The sequence below is a fragment of the Pezoporus flaviventris genome, unplaced genomic scaffold (genome assembly GCF_033815535.1).
Source record: "Pezoporus flaviventris isolate CSIRO_AGI_PZ_B2104156 unplaced genomic scaffold, CSIRO_AGI_Pfla_v1 ptg000078l, whole genome shotgun sequence".
NCBI classification, from domain to species: Eukaryota; Metazoa; Chordata; class Aves; order Psittaciformes; family Psittacidae; genus Pezoporus; species Pezoporus flaviventris.
The window spans coordinates 6,741,135-6,757,257 of NW_026892626.1; the positions used below are offsets into that span (position 1 = coordinate 6,741,135).

A 16,123-nucleotide genomic window follows, 5' to 3' on the forward strand; every position below is an offset into this window, starting at 1 on the left:
AGATGCAATCCCCAGCAGATACTTTACATACTGAATTCTCCAGTCAGGTACATAGCCAAAGCGATGGTCTGGCAGTGGCACAGACCTGGGAAATAACTGGCTTCAGAATCTTGGCATTTTGTTTGGAATTCCTATTCCTCATTCTCAAGGAAATCAGATATTGCTTGAGGAGCTCTAATGGCACCATCACATGGAGAAAAGGAAGCTGTGATGCTGCACTTTAATAAATCAATGCCTCTTTGGCTGCCTTCCAGAACACAAAAACACTTTCGGCATCTTTGCCTGCCTTTCATTTTGTGTCTTGTAGGAGACTCTCCATCATCTTTATGTTTGCAGACATATTCTCCATTGCCCTATCTTCTTTTTTGGCCTCTACCTTGAGACTCACTGAGCATTCCCCTTCGTTCGTGTTTTTCCAGAAAACCTTCATATTTACTGGAACCATTTATGTATTAATGTCAAATCAGTAGTGAGACAATAGTTAAGGTTGCAGCAGTGTTTCCTTAATATGTGCAGTGTGCTATTACATGTATATGTATACCCAGACAGTTCTGATTTTCGCAAGTGATGTCAAATTATTTTGAGATCAGTTCAAATATATTGGAAAACGTCTGCCCGTCAGTTCAAACTATGTGAGGGAAACCAGGTAATATCAAGAGAAAAAAGTATGAATACTTATCTCCAGATTTAGAATTTCTTTAAACAGGACACGGTTGTTTTTGAAGAACGGGTATTTGTAAAAGAAGGTTAAGTGCAACGTGCAACTACCTCTAAAGAAGTACTTGTGTTTACAGTAGTACAACATAGATAAGTAGCTGTAAATCCATACTGCAGGTAAACGCACACAGCATTACTCCAAGGGACACACTGAGACACATAATTCTGCACTGCGTCCCCCACAGTACCAGCAGATAACCAGCTCACTACACCCTGTGCAGCATCCCCACAGCAGGAACAATTTTTTTCCTCCTGGTCCTAAAAATTTTGGGAGTATGCAGCTTATTGCAAAAGGACAGATTTGGAGTACTTTTGCCTGGGTGTATTAAGTAAGCAGATCAGTGTTCCAATTCTGTACTCATGTGCATAGCCACTGAGAGACTAGTAAACTAGCCAATAAGCAAAAACACGTGTAGCCTTCAGTCCACCCCAGTACTGCCCTGTACTAGCAGAAATTCCTTCAGCAAAGTGAAGCTGGATTCCCTGACTACACATTCTCACAATTACAAAATTTATCACACATTTATTCTGTATGAAATCAAAATACTCACAGTATTGTCTCCTTACATTACTTGCCCATTCTTTCAGTTATTAAACCGACTGTACATTAGAGACACTATGCTTACCTCAGACACTCTCCATTAGGAGGGATCCAGCCTGTACGCTAAATATTTAATTTGTGTTCTGAGATGCTCTGAATCTATGTATTTTCTATTTTCCTAAGGGGTTCATGCTTCACATCAGTTGGATACTTCTTTCCCAGCAACAAAATGCAAATTTAACTATTTCCAACAGCAAATGCGCGTGTACCGACACTGGAACAAAACAAAACAAAGTAAATTACACCCCATTCTGAAATCAGTGAAATTATGGAAATACAATCTCACTCTGAAATCAAAACATAGGTTCTCCTGGTAGTACAGACTAGAAATACTCACTTTTGAGTACGTGTGAAAACTGAGATTACCTTTTCTCCTCAGGAGGGAACACAGTGAGTAATTGTTCTTCAATTTACAGTTCCACCTTTCATCATAGACAAATCACTAACATGAAAGCAACATTTTGAAGCAGCTCCAGATTACTCCACAGTTCTGAAGCACTGCCCATGACAACAAAAGGTTGTTGATACTTTGAGTTGGGCTGAAAGAGAGCATCCGCAAGTGGCAAAGCAAACATCTGCTGCTTTTGTCTTCAAAGAAAACTATGCACACAAGAAGGAACAGTGCCTCTGCGACCACAACCTTAGGTAACAGTATTACTATTGCTTTTTTTCTGGAACTATGTTAGTCTCAGTTGGGCTCCACACAGAGAGTAAATTGCAAAATGCTGATCAAAGGAATCTTAACCACTCTCAACCACTTTTCACAGAGCAAGACCTTGCTAAACCACAGTATCTTTGCAAAATGAATATTGCAAATAAACAGTATTAAAGCATTTAAAGATACTTGGATTTCTTTAGCATATGAAATTTATTGTGCCAATATGGAAAAATGGCAAAGAACATTCGGAAATGGGTACTCTGTGTCTATTTAGTGTGTCCAAAGCACGTGTTACATACAGAACAAAGTAGTAACTAGTGAGCCTTGTTTTCCTTGATGGCCTGCACTTCAAACAGGAAAATTGTAAATGAGTGGAGATCATTACTGCAATACTTTTGAGGCAGAAGGACTCCCAGATGCAGTATCAGATTACAGAAAAGCCCATATGGCTGCTCAGTGGTGACACTTCGCATTGTTTCCCTCTGAGCATTGAACTGAGATGCTCTCTGTACTGTGAGGAGCCTCCACATTAGCTGATGTTCTGAATGAAGGTCTTCCATGATTATACATATTTGAACATGAGAGTCAGAGAGCTGTAACACCTAATTTAGCATATTTTTTTTTATTATCTTAGACTAAGATATATCTTTTAAGACTATTTCTATGTTACAAATACATCTAAGAAGACTATTTCTATGTTACAGATACATTGCACTGTTTACATTCTTTGCACCACCTGGGAAAGGAATGGACATGCACTCCCTGTGCCTCCTGCACTTAGCTAGGTAGTTATAGTCATAACTGATAGAGTGTGATATATAATGCACTACAGGAAGTGCAGAGAGGTGCATCACTACTGTGCTTCAGTTTCAGCAAGGGAGCAATAAAAAAATGCATGAACATGACAAGCATTTGGGTGGAGTTTAGTTACAAAACCATGCAGGAACATAAATCTGGTTTTGCTATTTACTGTAATAATGTCAAAATTGTTTGTTTCAACTCAGTTTTCTTCACATTATATTAATAGTAATTGTAGTATGATTACAGTTGCATACTTAATAAACTTTTTTCTATTTTTAATAACTTCAGCATTTTCCAATGCTTTCTAAATAAAGCTTGGATGATTATGAATCAAATGTGGAAATCCTGTTTCAATTTGAAAAAATGAGATTTTGTTATCTTTCAACCTTTTCTAAAGGTTGGACCAGATTATCTTTCAAGGTCCTGGGTTGTTCTACAATTCTGCAGATTAGGAATGACAACATCCTGAGAAATAACTGAATAGTGTACAGAATAGAAATTAAATTCTGTTTTCAGACCAGTTGTGCTTATAGTGATTCCAGCTGATGGTTCCTAGCAGTCTTCTGAGAGAATGATTAATACCAAAGAAACTTTCTGCTCGAAGTGGCAACAAAACTGTATCTAGGTGAGATCTGTAACACCTCTGACTGTATACACCATGTATCCCCACTGTCCTGAATACAAATACTCGGAAGAGTTGTGTGTAAACACTTAGGTATAATTTTTACAGCACTTCTTTCTATGTGTACATTTATTAACAATTTTAAATTCTCCAACATTTTTTATAACTACAGCACTCATTTCACCAACATGACTTTTGAAATAAGTAATTACAGAACTGTTAATCAGATTTCCAGAAATGCTTTTGCTTGTACAATTGTAACCATTAATTATATTTTAAATGCATCTCAGTCTACATCACTGTGTTATTAGGGTAGGTTTTGTTTGCAAGGGATTAAGAACTCTGTTGACTGATTTTATTAGGATTTTGAGATGCCTCTGTTATCACTCGCCTTTGGCTGAGGTAGAGGAGCTCCTTTTCATAGCAAGTTTCTCATTCCCCATAGTTACTCCTGATGGAGGCTGCGGAAACACACTTGTTTTCACTTCACCCTTCGCCCCAAAATACCCATAGTTCCATTTTTCCCACCTCAGTCTTTCAAGCATGTAGCTGCTAAAGAAGATTGTTCAGTGCCTTCAGAAGAACAAAGCCATAGCTGGGAGGTAGCAAAAATATAACTAATGCAATGAAGAATTTTCCATAGAAGCATTTTAGTAGACATTATTTCTGATTTTTATCAGCTTTTTAAACTGACTGCTGTTAACTGATTCATGAACACTGTGGCTCATTCAGGTCACCTCTGGTTCCATCTACATAAATAATTTCTGATCTATTTAGTAATTTTCCATTATTCCTAGCTCCACTTCCTAGAGAGTAGAGTGGGAAATGGAAAAAAAAACAAAACCCAACAAACAAACCCTAAACCAGCCACAATAGAAAAGCTTGAAGTTTAAGACTTCAGAAGAAATGTAGGGGTATGCATTTACTACATTGAGGTCATATGGAATATTTTTTGTGAGCTTTAAAGTTTCTGCTTCGGAATCCTAGAAGGAGCACATATATATTAAAGAAAGTTAAAAAACACTGGAAAAATTCTGTGAATACAAATAAAACCCAGTGTCTCTTATATAATTATAGAATTGGTATAAGCCAGAAATTCCTCTGGAAATGGCAAAACTAGTATCTTTTCAAAAGAAGAAATGAGTGGGAAAAAAATATTGTTTTGGGTCAGAGGTGTCATAATTTTAATGTACTGAATAGAGTATGGAAACTATTATTCTTTTGTAGCCATTAGACCTGAAGAGTGTACAGCAAGCATGGGTCACTGCTGCCAAAACAGAAAGAACTGTATGGCTTTGTCAGCACATGATGACTGCTTGGTTCTGATGTTAGTATGTGAAGAAATGGTATAATTTGGAGACATACAAGTTTAGGAAAGTTTCTTCAGATTTTAGTCATATTTTTTCAACTTCTAGATGCAAATGCTTATGCACATAAATGTGTGCCTAGAATTATTAGTAAGCAGAAGTGTTTACAATACCTTTATGCTAAGTAGCAAACAAATGATTAGTTATTTACATCAGAAGTTGAGGCATACAGTTGTGATCAACATAATTTGATAATGAAAAACTGTGAGAATAACACAGAAGATTAATGCAATCTACCTTAAAATTCAAGACAATCTCTTAAATTAAAAAGGTCCACCAGAAATCAAGGGAGTATCCGAACCATAAAATATTTCAGGCAAAGGCGGTATCTTACACTGTGCTTGTACAGTGCCTGTAATTTATGGTGCTATATAAATTATTTTTAACAATGATGAAAACAGTTGTAGAAAGCAGTAATTCAGCAGAATAGGAACACAGAAGAAATTAGCTGATAGCATATAAAATAATCTATAACATGTAAGGAAATTACTAAATCAAGGTAATATAACTATTAATTATGTGCTCTTTGGAGGGCAGCTGCTATTAAGCAGGAAAGTGACCTTGAGATGAGAACTAGCTACACAGGATTTGGAGAAGGCTGATGTTCTGAATGACTTCTTTGCCGCAGTCTTCACTGGCAAAGGCTCTGACCACACCACCCAAGTCTTGGAAGGCAGACACAGGGACTGTGAGAATGAAGACCTAGGGCCCACTGTAGGAGAGAATCTGGTTTGAGACCATCTTAAAAATCTGAACATGCACAAGTCCATGGGTCCTGATGAAATCCATCCGCGGGTCCTGAAGGAGCTGGTGAATGAAGTTGCTAAGCCACTGGCCATCATATTTGAGAAATCATGGCAGTCAGGTGAAGTTCCCAACGACTGGAAAAAGGAAATATAACCCCCATTTTCAAGAAGGGGAAAATGGATGACCCGGGGAATTACAGCCCAGTCAGTCTCACCTCTGTGCCTGGCAAAATCTTGGAGCAGATTCTCCTGGAAGGCATGCTAAGGCACATGAAAATCAACAAGGTGCTTGGTGACAGCCAGCATGGCTTCACTAAGGGGAAATCCTGCCTGACCAATTTGGTGGCCTTCTATGATGGGGCTACAGAACTGATGGACAGGGGTAGAGCAGTTGATGTCATCTACCTGGACTTGCGTAAAGCGTTCGACACTGTCCCACACGACATCCTTGTCTCTAAATTGGAGAGACATCAATTTGATGGATGGACCACTCGGTGGGTAAAGAACTGGCTGGATGGCCGCACGCAAAGAGTTGTGGTCAATGGCTCAGTGTCCAGCTGGAGACCACTAACAAGTGGCGTCCCTCAGGGATTGAGGTTGGGACCGGTGTTGTTCAACATCTGTGTCGCTGACATGGACAGTGGGATTGAGTGCACCCTCAGCAAGTTTGCCGATGACACCAAGCTGTGTGGTTCGGTTGATATGCTGGAGGGAAGGAATGCCACCCAGAGGGACCTTGACACGCTTGTGAGGTGGGCTGATGCCAACCTTATGAAGTTTAACCAAGCCAAGTGCAAGGTCCTACACCTGGGTCGGAGCAATCTCAGGCACAGCTACAGGTTGGGCAGAGAAGAGATTCAGAGCAGTGCTGCGGAGAAGGACTTGGGGGTGTTGGTCGATGAGAAAATGAACACGAACCAGCTTCAGTGTGCGCTTGCAGCCCAGAAAGCCAACCGTATCCTGGGCTGCATCAAAAGGAGCGTGACCAGCAGGTCGAAGGAGGTGATCCTGCCCCTTTACTCTGCTCTCGTGAGACCTCACCTGGAGTATTGTGTGCAGTTCTGGTGTCCTCAACATAAAAAGGACATGGAACTGTTGGAACAAGTCCAGAGAAGGGCTACGAGGATGATCAGGGGACTGGAGCACCTCCCATATGAAGATCGGCTGAGAAAGTTGGGGCTGTTCAGCCTGGAGAAGAGAAGGCTGCATGGAGACCTCATAGCAGCCTTCCAGTATCTGAAGGGGGCCTACAGGGATGCTGGGGAGGGACTCTTCATTAGGGACTGTAGTGACAGAACAAGGGGTAACGGGTTAAAACTTAAACAGGGGAAGTTTAGATTGGATATAAGGAGGAAATTCTTTCCTGTTAGGGTGGTGAGGCACTGAAGTAGGTTGCTTAGGGAGGCTGTGAATGCTCCATCCCTGGCAGTGTTCAAGACCAGGCTGGACGAGGCCTTGGGTGATATGGTTTAGTGTTAGGTGTCCCTGCCATGGTCGAGGGGTTGGGACTTGAAGATCTTGAGGCCCTTTCCAACCCTAAGTGTTCTATGATTCTACGATTCTATGAAGGCCACTTTTTACTTTCAATATTGTACTTTAAAAGATCTTAAGAATTCAAAGGAAAAGACAACTACTACAGGAAAGAGAAATGCTATAAAATACAATATATCTGCATTTTTGCTCATTACCTATGGACTACCAATCTATATGCTATTTGAGTACATATTCTGAATATAGCTGTATACACCCTGTTACATAAGGGCTTAAATTTCCAGTATTATTGGAGCATGAAAAATGCTGTGATATGAGGTACTTGGTTCTTGTAACCTCCTCCCCTGTCTAAGCCATACTGCCTTTAAATATAACATAGATGGTCAAAGCTTTGAAATACCTAACAGCCAGCAGATATGTGTGTGTGTGGGAGGAAACATTCCTGAGTCAAGGTAAATTTCTACCAGGGGTGAGAAACAATAAAGATGTTACAAATCAGCAAAGCATTTTTACCTTTCTGGTAAAAATCTTCCTGGTTTATAAAATGAATCCTCTAGACAACATGCTATGAATATAAAAATACCTGCTTACTATTTCTTCCATCTCAATCAATTTGTCCCCAAGTCTCTACTGATACTGGCAACTGCCCCAACTCCAGTGCAGGACCTAGCACTTGTCCTCATTGAACTTCATTGAGTTCACCTGGCCCCACTCCTTAAGGCTGTCAAGGTCCTTCTGGATGGCATAGCTTCCCTCCAGCATGTCAAGTGTACCATGGAGTTTAGTGTCATCAGTAAACTGCTGAGGGTGCAATTAATCACACAACGTCCTTTATCAAGACATTGAGTAGTGTTGGTCCCAGTTCCCTTTTTCAGGTTCTCATCATGGTCTTTTAGGACCTGCTAACTGTTTTGGTTTTATTCTCTTTCCTCTTGGAAGACTGTGGCACAAGATGTCTCTCAAGCATATATACATGGAGCAAAGGAGTTGCCCCACTTCAGTGACAGGTATTGGACATATTAGGATGGTGATTTGCAAGAGTATTCATCATCAGTTCCTTATGGTTGTTATTTCTGCTTTTAATTTTTAGTTTGACTCAGAATACTTTTTTCTCTGGGCAGGCCACACGTACTGACATTACTGTCATGTGTTGCTCTGCTGATGAAATGCCAGTGTAACTGGACAAACGTCCATACTTGGTATGGATTCAATATATTAAAAAAAGTACTGTCCAATGTATATGTATATACGTACATATTAATATCAATGTGTGTATCTGCATTTTTGTTTGGGATTAACTTATTCTTCCTTGTAACTTTGCTGCTTTAAAAAAATTTGGCAGCTACTTAATTGAATGGTTTAGTACAGAATTAAACCTGACTGGTTTAAGCAAGTAAGATTTAGAAAGATTTTACACAACATAAAAAGACCATTACCATCAGTAGTAGAAACTGATCTCCACATTATAATCGATATTCCTTCATTCTTTCTGCTTTAAACAATACTAGTTCAAGTAGTCAGTGCCTCACTGAATATATGTCTTTATAACACCACATAATTTGGATTGTTGAGGTGATTTTTTTTCAGTAATTATAATACTCTCAACGCCTGTCTCGTTCCCTTGAATAATCTAGTTTCTCACTCACTTGATATATGAGTAAATGAGAACAGAAATCCACCATGCAGAAGGATCAAAGAGTATGTTAAAAATCCAGCTAATCTACCTGCAACTGAAAAGCTTTTTCAGGTTTTTCACTTGATCCTAGTGAAAATAATAATAATAATACAAAAGCAGCACAAGCAAACAGCTCTGCCCAGCCAGAACCACAAAACCCCTCACGCTCAAGCCAGAAAGGCCTCGTGGAAAGAAGCTAGGAAAAAAACAAAACCAAACAAAACCCCAACCCAAACCAACCAAAAAAAACCCCAAATTGCACTGTAAACTAGTGTTTCCTGCTAGAATTAGGTGTGACATTAAACATGACTATGATCTTTGCTAGTCAAACTGACTAAGCAACAGTAGCACCTGAAATAGTAAGGCAAGATAGTATAAACACCATTAAAGCTTTCCACTTAAAGACCTTGTTTCAAGATGATCAAAGAGAAATAACAAAAGCTATGAGAAAAAACTAAGACAAAATATGCAAAAAATCCTTCTTTCTGTCTAGGACAGAATCACTGATCACAGCAAGTGCTCTGCAAAAGCAGCTGCAGGCATTCATTGCAGAAGGTCTGTGTAAAAGTTGCTGTTCTAAATGGAGAAGCTGTTCCCAGATACCGTGAGGATGCAGCACTGTGTACTGCTAACGTTTGTGTAGCAGGAGGAAGAGAGTACCAGGATAGTGAACACGTGTTGAGCATGAGTTCAGTAGCCTTCATGTTCGGTAGCCTTTATACTATCTAAATCTACTTCCTTCAGAAGTTTGCCTCTTCCTGAACCTTGATTACATTTAGTGGACTGCCTCACAAACCAAATCCCTATCCTTAGTTGTCTGTATACAAACATGACTTAAATATACATCGAGTAGCTGCCAAATTCCAGAGAGTGCATTGCAGCTCTAGACGGAATCTGTCATGCTAAATGGACAGGTTGTTACTGAAAACACTGCTTCAGCTGTACCAAATATTACTGTAACTCTTCAGTTTCAGCAATTTTGAAGCACCATACTGAGAAAATACTTGACTGTGCAAAAATCAAAGTTGAATGCAAAAGAAAGCAGTGCTTGAGCAACAGAAAATCTTCTGGCTACTGTTCCCAAGAGAGAGATGCCAAAACAACATCAGGAAAGGAATGGAAGATTTTCTAACAGTATTCCATCATCAGCAAAGACAAGGAAAATACCTAAAGGCTTCTTCACTCTTCCTGAAAGAATTTAAAAGAAACCTGAAGTGAGTGACACCATCACTATTCAGCAAAGGGAAGTGCCTGCAAGCATTCTTTCTTCTCTTGATCAAAGGACCGTATTATTAACAGTTAGCATTTTAAGAGGATAACAGCATCCTTGTGGTAAGCAGCTATGTCACTTCAGATGACCTCACCTAGTTGAAGATGTCCCTGCTCATTGCAGGGTGGCTGGACTAGATAACCTTTGAAGGTCCCTTCCAACCCAAACTATTCTGTGATTCTATGAAACACGACCCATCACAATTTTCATTACCTAGACATTGTCATAATTTTTTAATAATCACCATGGTTATTAAACAACAAATTGGAGGCCAGTGTTATCTTAGAGCAGCTATACTTAGGAAGGCTCCTAAAATACATCAGAACTGCCAGCAGGACCAGAATTGAGTTTTACAGCATCCATTTAGTTGCCTTTTTTTTTTTCCACACATTCATTTCAAGCTAGATGAAAATTTACATGAAATCACAACCCTGCAGTTAGCCCCCCTCCCAAAGTTTGTTGGACTATTTATAATCCTGTCATTCTTCTTTAGATCTCAGTTCCAGTAATTTTTTTTTTCACCCCCAAAAACTGCGCTGTGAATTATTCTTTATGGAACCACTGGGAATGTTGTTTGTAACATGGTGACCATGATTACTCTGATTTCATTTCATGCCAAGTGTGTAATACAGAGAAGCCAAAAATACAATGCCTTCTTACTAACTTCACCTACCTGTATGCTCACCACACCCTATACCCAACTCACTGCAAGAATAACTATAGAAACTGAAAAAGTGCCATTTTATGCCACTTGTCTAGCTTGTCAGTTGCAGCATAACCTACATGGATTCCTAAGAAAAGGATGAGTAGTAAACACACATTGGATTGATCCAACTCTACTAGTATATCTTAGCTTTTCCCTTTAGGAGATCATGTATAATCCTGTGTGGCTCCTGTTTACTCTTCCAAGCAAGATGTACACACGCTGCTCATAAATGTGTACCAAGAGATTTCCAGAAGGAAAAGAAAAATAATGAAACTTTTCTTAATTGTCAGAACTAGCTGCTAACTTCTGCAGAAGCACTATGAATTAGCATCTTGCTTTCTGCTAACTGACTCATGAAACAAAGTTACATACCTTTCCTTTACTAGTCCAGTGAGGGAAGAGATTGAGATCAAAAGCACATTTTTTTTGCCAGCCACTATGCTATCAAAATCAAAAATTATTTCAGAAAATGCTCAAAAATAGCATCTACTTCACAAGTCACTTCCACTTGGATTCTCTTCCTCTCTCCAGTTGGTTTTGTTTTTTTTTTTTTCTTTTCTGCCCCCTTGGCTTAAAGTGCTTAAAAAAAAAAGCATCTGCCACTGAATCCTAATTTACCTCCTCAGTGCATCAGAGGAATACTGTACACAAAAACTATCACTGGATTATTCTTAGATAACTGGAGAAAGCTAATACTACAGTGATGAGCTTCACAAGTTTTCTTTAAAAATTTTCTAAAAACCCTATCTACATAGCTAAGCACTGTGCAACCTGATGAATTAATGCACAGAACAAAGACACAAAGAAAACTAAACACTGCAGGATTATGGTTGCTTAATGCATTTGCTTTTGCTCCTTCTACCTAGCATAACTTTCATACATTTTTGGCTACATGTTGCAGCTGATTTAATTGACCATATAAAAGACAGGACAAACAGAATGATACTGTATGCAAAACTTCTTTTTGTCTACTTGAAAATTAGGATACTATTTAAAAAAAAAAGGTTGATATTAAATGCGAGATGATAGTAAGGCTCTGCCCTTCCCATAATTCACAGCAGAGAAGGAACTGTGGCTGCATTTAATGCATCTTGATAAGTGCATGTGAAAGAAGCTGTTAATTAGAGCAACAACTAGGTCACTTAAAATTTCAGATCATGGAAGTTAATCACACCATTTACCATTAGATTTTACTGGTATTCACAGGAACATTTATAAACCCTCCCAAAATTAAAATTTAAAGCTGCTCTATGCCCACCTTAGAGAGCTCATCAAATATTGCTGCAGAAGGACCAAAGGCATCAGCTTATATATCAAAACTCACAGATGTAAATACAGATACTGAAGCTCACTTTAAACTATTACGTTGAGGTGATAATGCAAAACCATAATTTCTTAGTTGAAAGGAAGGTTGGGCAAGGCTCCATAGGGTTTAAGTTAGCCTGTAAGTTTATATAATGTCCTTAGGCTACGATTAAAAAAAAATGAAATCCCAGGTTAAAGTCAAAGGAAGTAAGGAAGGTTCAGTGGAAGCAGTAGGCAGACTTCTGAGGCTGTCACTACATTTCTGTTTGCAGCTTCACATACTACAGCTTATTTCTACCTATGGCTGGTATCTTGATATTCTTCAGAGCCTTAAATAACCTGGATCTTTCATGTTTCAAAGCCTGTTTTTCACACCTAAATATGAGAAAAGTGTTTTTAAGTGATTTTGAGCAAGCTGTGAGTTCTGTGTCTTTGCAGGTCATTTATAATGCATCAGAATGACAATTCTGTTAAGCTCTAGACAGCAACTCATAAACGAGCAAGTGGCACTAGGAAAGAATCAGAGAAGAGGACAGGGTGTATCTGTCCAAGAGATACATAAATAGGGATTTAATACAAAACAGACTGAGGAGGACTAAACAGTATTATTATTTTCTTGAAAGGAAATACTGACAAAGAGGAATGGGTGGATGGACCTGAAGAGAGTGATGCTGAGTCAACTCCCCTTTAGGAACACACTAGTTTTTTTAGTACAACTTGATTTAAATGAAGCCAGACTAGAAAGTGTAAAGGAAGTACAAAAATATAGAGGGGGAAAAAAAAAAAAAAGGAGGTGCAAGGCAGCACATGGCAACGAAAATCATTTTTCCAAGAGAAAGGAAACTTTAAAAAAAAAAATGGCTTTAATGCTTTCAATTTTTTGTTTTTGCATTGGATGGAAATATACCAAAGACAGCTTGTGTTATATATCCAGATGGAGGGAAAAAAAAAAACCCAACCAGCTGTGCTGTTCCCACAGCTTTCTCTATGAATTCTCATTAGTCTCATTTAAGTAATTCAGGTAGAAATACTAATGTCTAGCTGGAAGTTTTATCAGGTTAGCAAGCCAAGTTCCCAACTTGCAGTCACTGTCATTTTTGATGTTTGAGCAGAAAATGGTTAAAATATACAGACTTCCTTAATTGTCAGAATAATCATTTATTGTAATATAATGTATTACAATACACATTATATTACAATTGTATATCCAGTATGGATAAGAGTTTCATTACTCTACACGCTTTATTTCAGAATGGTGAGTCTTTGCTTTGCATTTAGAATTTAAAGGCCAGTGAAGAGGCGAGAAATGCCTGAGTAGATATAGTAAGATTTAGTTACTTCTTTCTATAGCCACACAATGTCTAATTATGCGAACTGTTATGCTTTAAGCAAATCTTTCTTAAAGCACTTTTCTTTCGGATCTTCTTCAGAACTTGTACATTAAGGAATGACTGGAGAATGAAAAAAGGAGAGTGGCAGACAGATTGTCATCTTACACTGAGCAAGGACAGTGGGAGATAACCATTCTAGGATTCTGTAACACATCATTTCTGTTATACTATTAGATAATCTACAGGTAATCTAGCTTTAACTCAGCTCAGAAACACAAATGGTTGTTGGCATTTTGTTGTTCCAATCCTGTTCTCTTGTTACATTTCAATTCTTTCAGTTGGGATGAGACAGTATTTTGCTCTGAACAGACTGCCTCATATCCAAGCACTCAAGGTAGGTCACAAACCCCAAGAGAAATTCTTGCAGGCCTGAAAAATGCAATTCAGCCAATTAAACATTTTTCAGTAGCACTGCTCAGTTAGTGAGCCAACCTAAAAGTGACAGAATGGTCAAGTTCCGCTCTCAGAGTGCTGAAGGTGCAGAACATAGCAGCAGGGGGCTGTTCACAGCAGGACTGAGAAGAGTCAAAGGTGGCAGCACTGAACTGTGACCAAAACATCTCCACAGAGTATATCACAATTTCAGTGGGACCTTTTGTCACAGCAGATGGGCTGTTGTAAACTAGAATACATCCTGGGCACTGGTAAAGGTCTCGGTGTTTGAAGACCAGGCAGGGGAAAGGAACAGCTCCCCCATGCCTGGCAACGTGATTGGTGCTTTCACTGTACCTGTCTGCGTGAGACTTCTTCGTGGCTGTAGTTTTTGTAACTCAGCCAAGGTCTGACTCTGGGGTGGTGACTGCTTTCGTTGTGTCCCAGCCTCAGAATGGAGTTTACACTGATAACTGTATTTCATGTAACAGGAACACACAGCAGCAGTGGAAAGAGATGCACCTAATCTTGGTAGCTTAGAGATGTGTTTTTTTCCAAAGTTGCCATGAAAAGTCCCATTCTGATGTGACACAAAGGCATCATAACCACTGAGCTCATGTTTATATCTGAATATGTAATACAGGAATAGAAAGACACATGGAAGTTTTACTGTATCTCATGTTACCCACGACTTAGAGAAATCACTTCAAAAAATTAAATATTTACTTGAAGAAAGAGCTGGGGGTCTCCTTCCATTATATTTCAAAACAATGTTTTCATTCATTCAAAGGAGAAAACTTAATAAAAACAATAAAAGCAAATGAAAACTTTTTTTGTTGTCATGCTGCCTCTTGAAAAGATTGTCCTTTGGGTACTATTGCAATATTTTAACTTTGACAGCTGCTCTGTTGAGACATTACTACTGATAGAACAAAGCTTCAGTACAATAGCAATGCAGTCACACATCAGCAAGAATGAAGGACAATATGTGATGCATCATTCTTGCATAACTTGTTTACCAAAAATCCCACTGCAAATATGGTGAAGACCAGCTGAAGTATCTAGATATGTTGATGAAGTTAATATAATGAACTGCTGAATTTTCAGTAACACTGTGAAACTTAAAGACTAGAGTATATTTTTTATACTTGCAAGTCATGCAGGCATTACTGATGGTTAGTAAACAGCAAGCAAAAGATGTTTTTTTCTATTTCCAATAACGCTTTTGTTTGCATAAAACCTTACACTTCCTTGAGGCCTGCCTCTCCCTCTCTACTCGCATATGGGATTTCAAAAAAATACCCATTACGTGGTATGAGTAACACTTGGCTTCTCTTTATTTTTTAATTAATAAAAACTCTTTTGCCCTTCCAAAACAAATACTAGAATCAATCAGTTGAACAAGGAAACACCTGTGGTGAAAAAGCATCTGCAGATATGTAGCATATGTAGAATTTAAAGGGAGAAACAACTAAAACCTGTTGAAAACACTGTCACTTTAACATAGGAAAAGGGGAAAACAAAGGTCAGCAACCTGGTCGAGGAGCTCCATCCTGTTTACAGATTGTACATAACATACACCCTAAATACTTGGACCTTTTCTGCCAGTTCCATTACATTCCTCCTTTTGGACAGCACTCATAGTACAAAAAAATCCAAAGGATAGCACCTTCCTATCTGAAGCAATCTGGTAGTGGAGAAAGTCTGAGGAACATAGTGACATTTACCACTACTAAATCTTCATGTTGTGCATAAGAAGAGCATGCTGAGTGCTCCTGAAAAGAAGTATTTACTGCCAAATCTCACTAAATTATGGAAGAAAAAGCTGTATCTACCGTAACTCTTCTATATTGAGATAGGTACAGTATTTACCAACAAGCAACAAATGAGCTAAATATGTTCCTCTTAAATAAAATAATCCACCTGTCAACAGCACAAACTAGATCCTGCTTATGTTTTAAAGAAACAGAACATTTTGCATATCATTGCACTTACCCTTAGTTGTTCTCTTTCACAACTCATCTGTTGTTTTGAACTCTACAGGAGACAAAAGAAAAAAACAAAGTAACTCTGAAAGCATAGCCTTCTTACCACCACAAAGCTGCCAGGGCTACATAGCTTACAGAAATAAATAGCAGAAACACAGACATAAGTTTAAACACAATGCTGAGTTGTGGATCTAAATAGAATAATTACTGCAAAAATATATTGCTTATTATTTTAAATGTACATAGGTTGAAAGGAAATAAACACCAGAACCCACCACAAATCTGAAGTACAAAAGCTTTTTTGACATTTTAAACATCTCATTGGCAGTTCAGGAAGCAGCTTTCCACTTTTTCTATCACATGTCTGTGTTACATTTCTGAACATCCCACTACTAAGATGCCACAATATATTC

General features: G+C 38.5%; 1 protein-coding gene across 27 annotated transcripts in view; it reads right to left on the reverse strand.

The window, feature by feature from the left end:
- RBFOX1 (RNA binding fox-1 homolog 1) overlaps window positions 1-16,123 on the reverse strand; it is a 1,284,179-nt gene that overhangs the window by 372,834 nt on the left and 895,222 nt on the right. For 20 of the 27 annotated variants that reach the window (XM_061473743.1, XM_061473744.1, XM_061473748.1 and 17 more), the window contains one exon: window positions 15,718-15,759. The exons of 3 other annotated variants lie outside the window; for them this stretch is intronic. In XM_061473743.1, the coding sequence (XP_061329727.1) occupies window positions 15,718-15,759 (42 nt within the window). Of the gene's footprint in view, window positions 1-1,343; window positions 1,501-15,717; window positions 15,760-16,123 lie in introns of those variants that run through there. 4 more of the 27 variants (XM_061473758.1, XM_061473771.1, XM_061473775.1 and 1 more) reach the window with 1 other exon arrangement.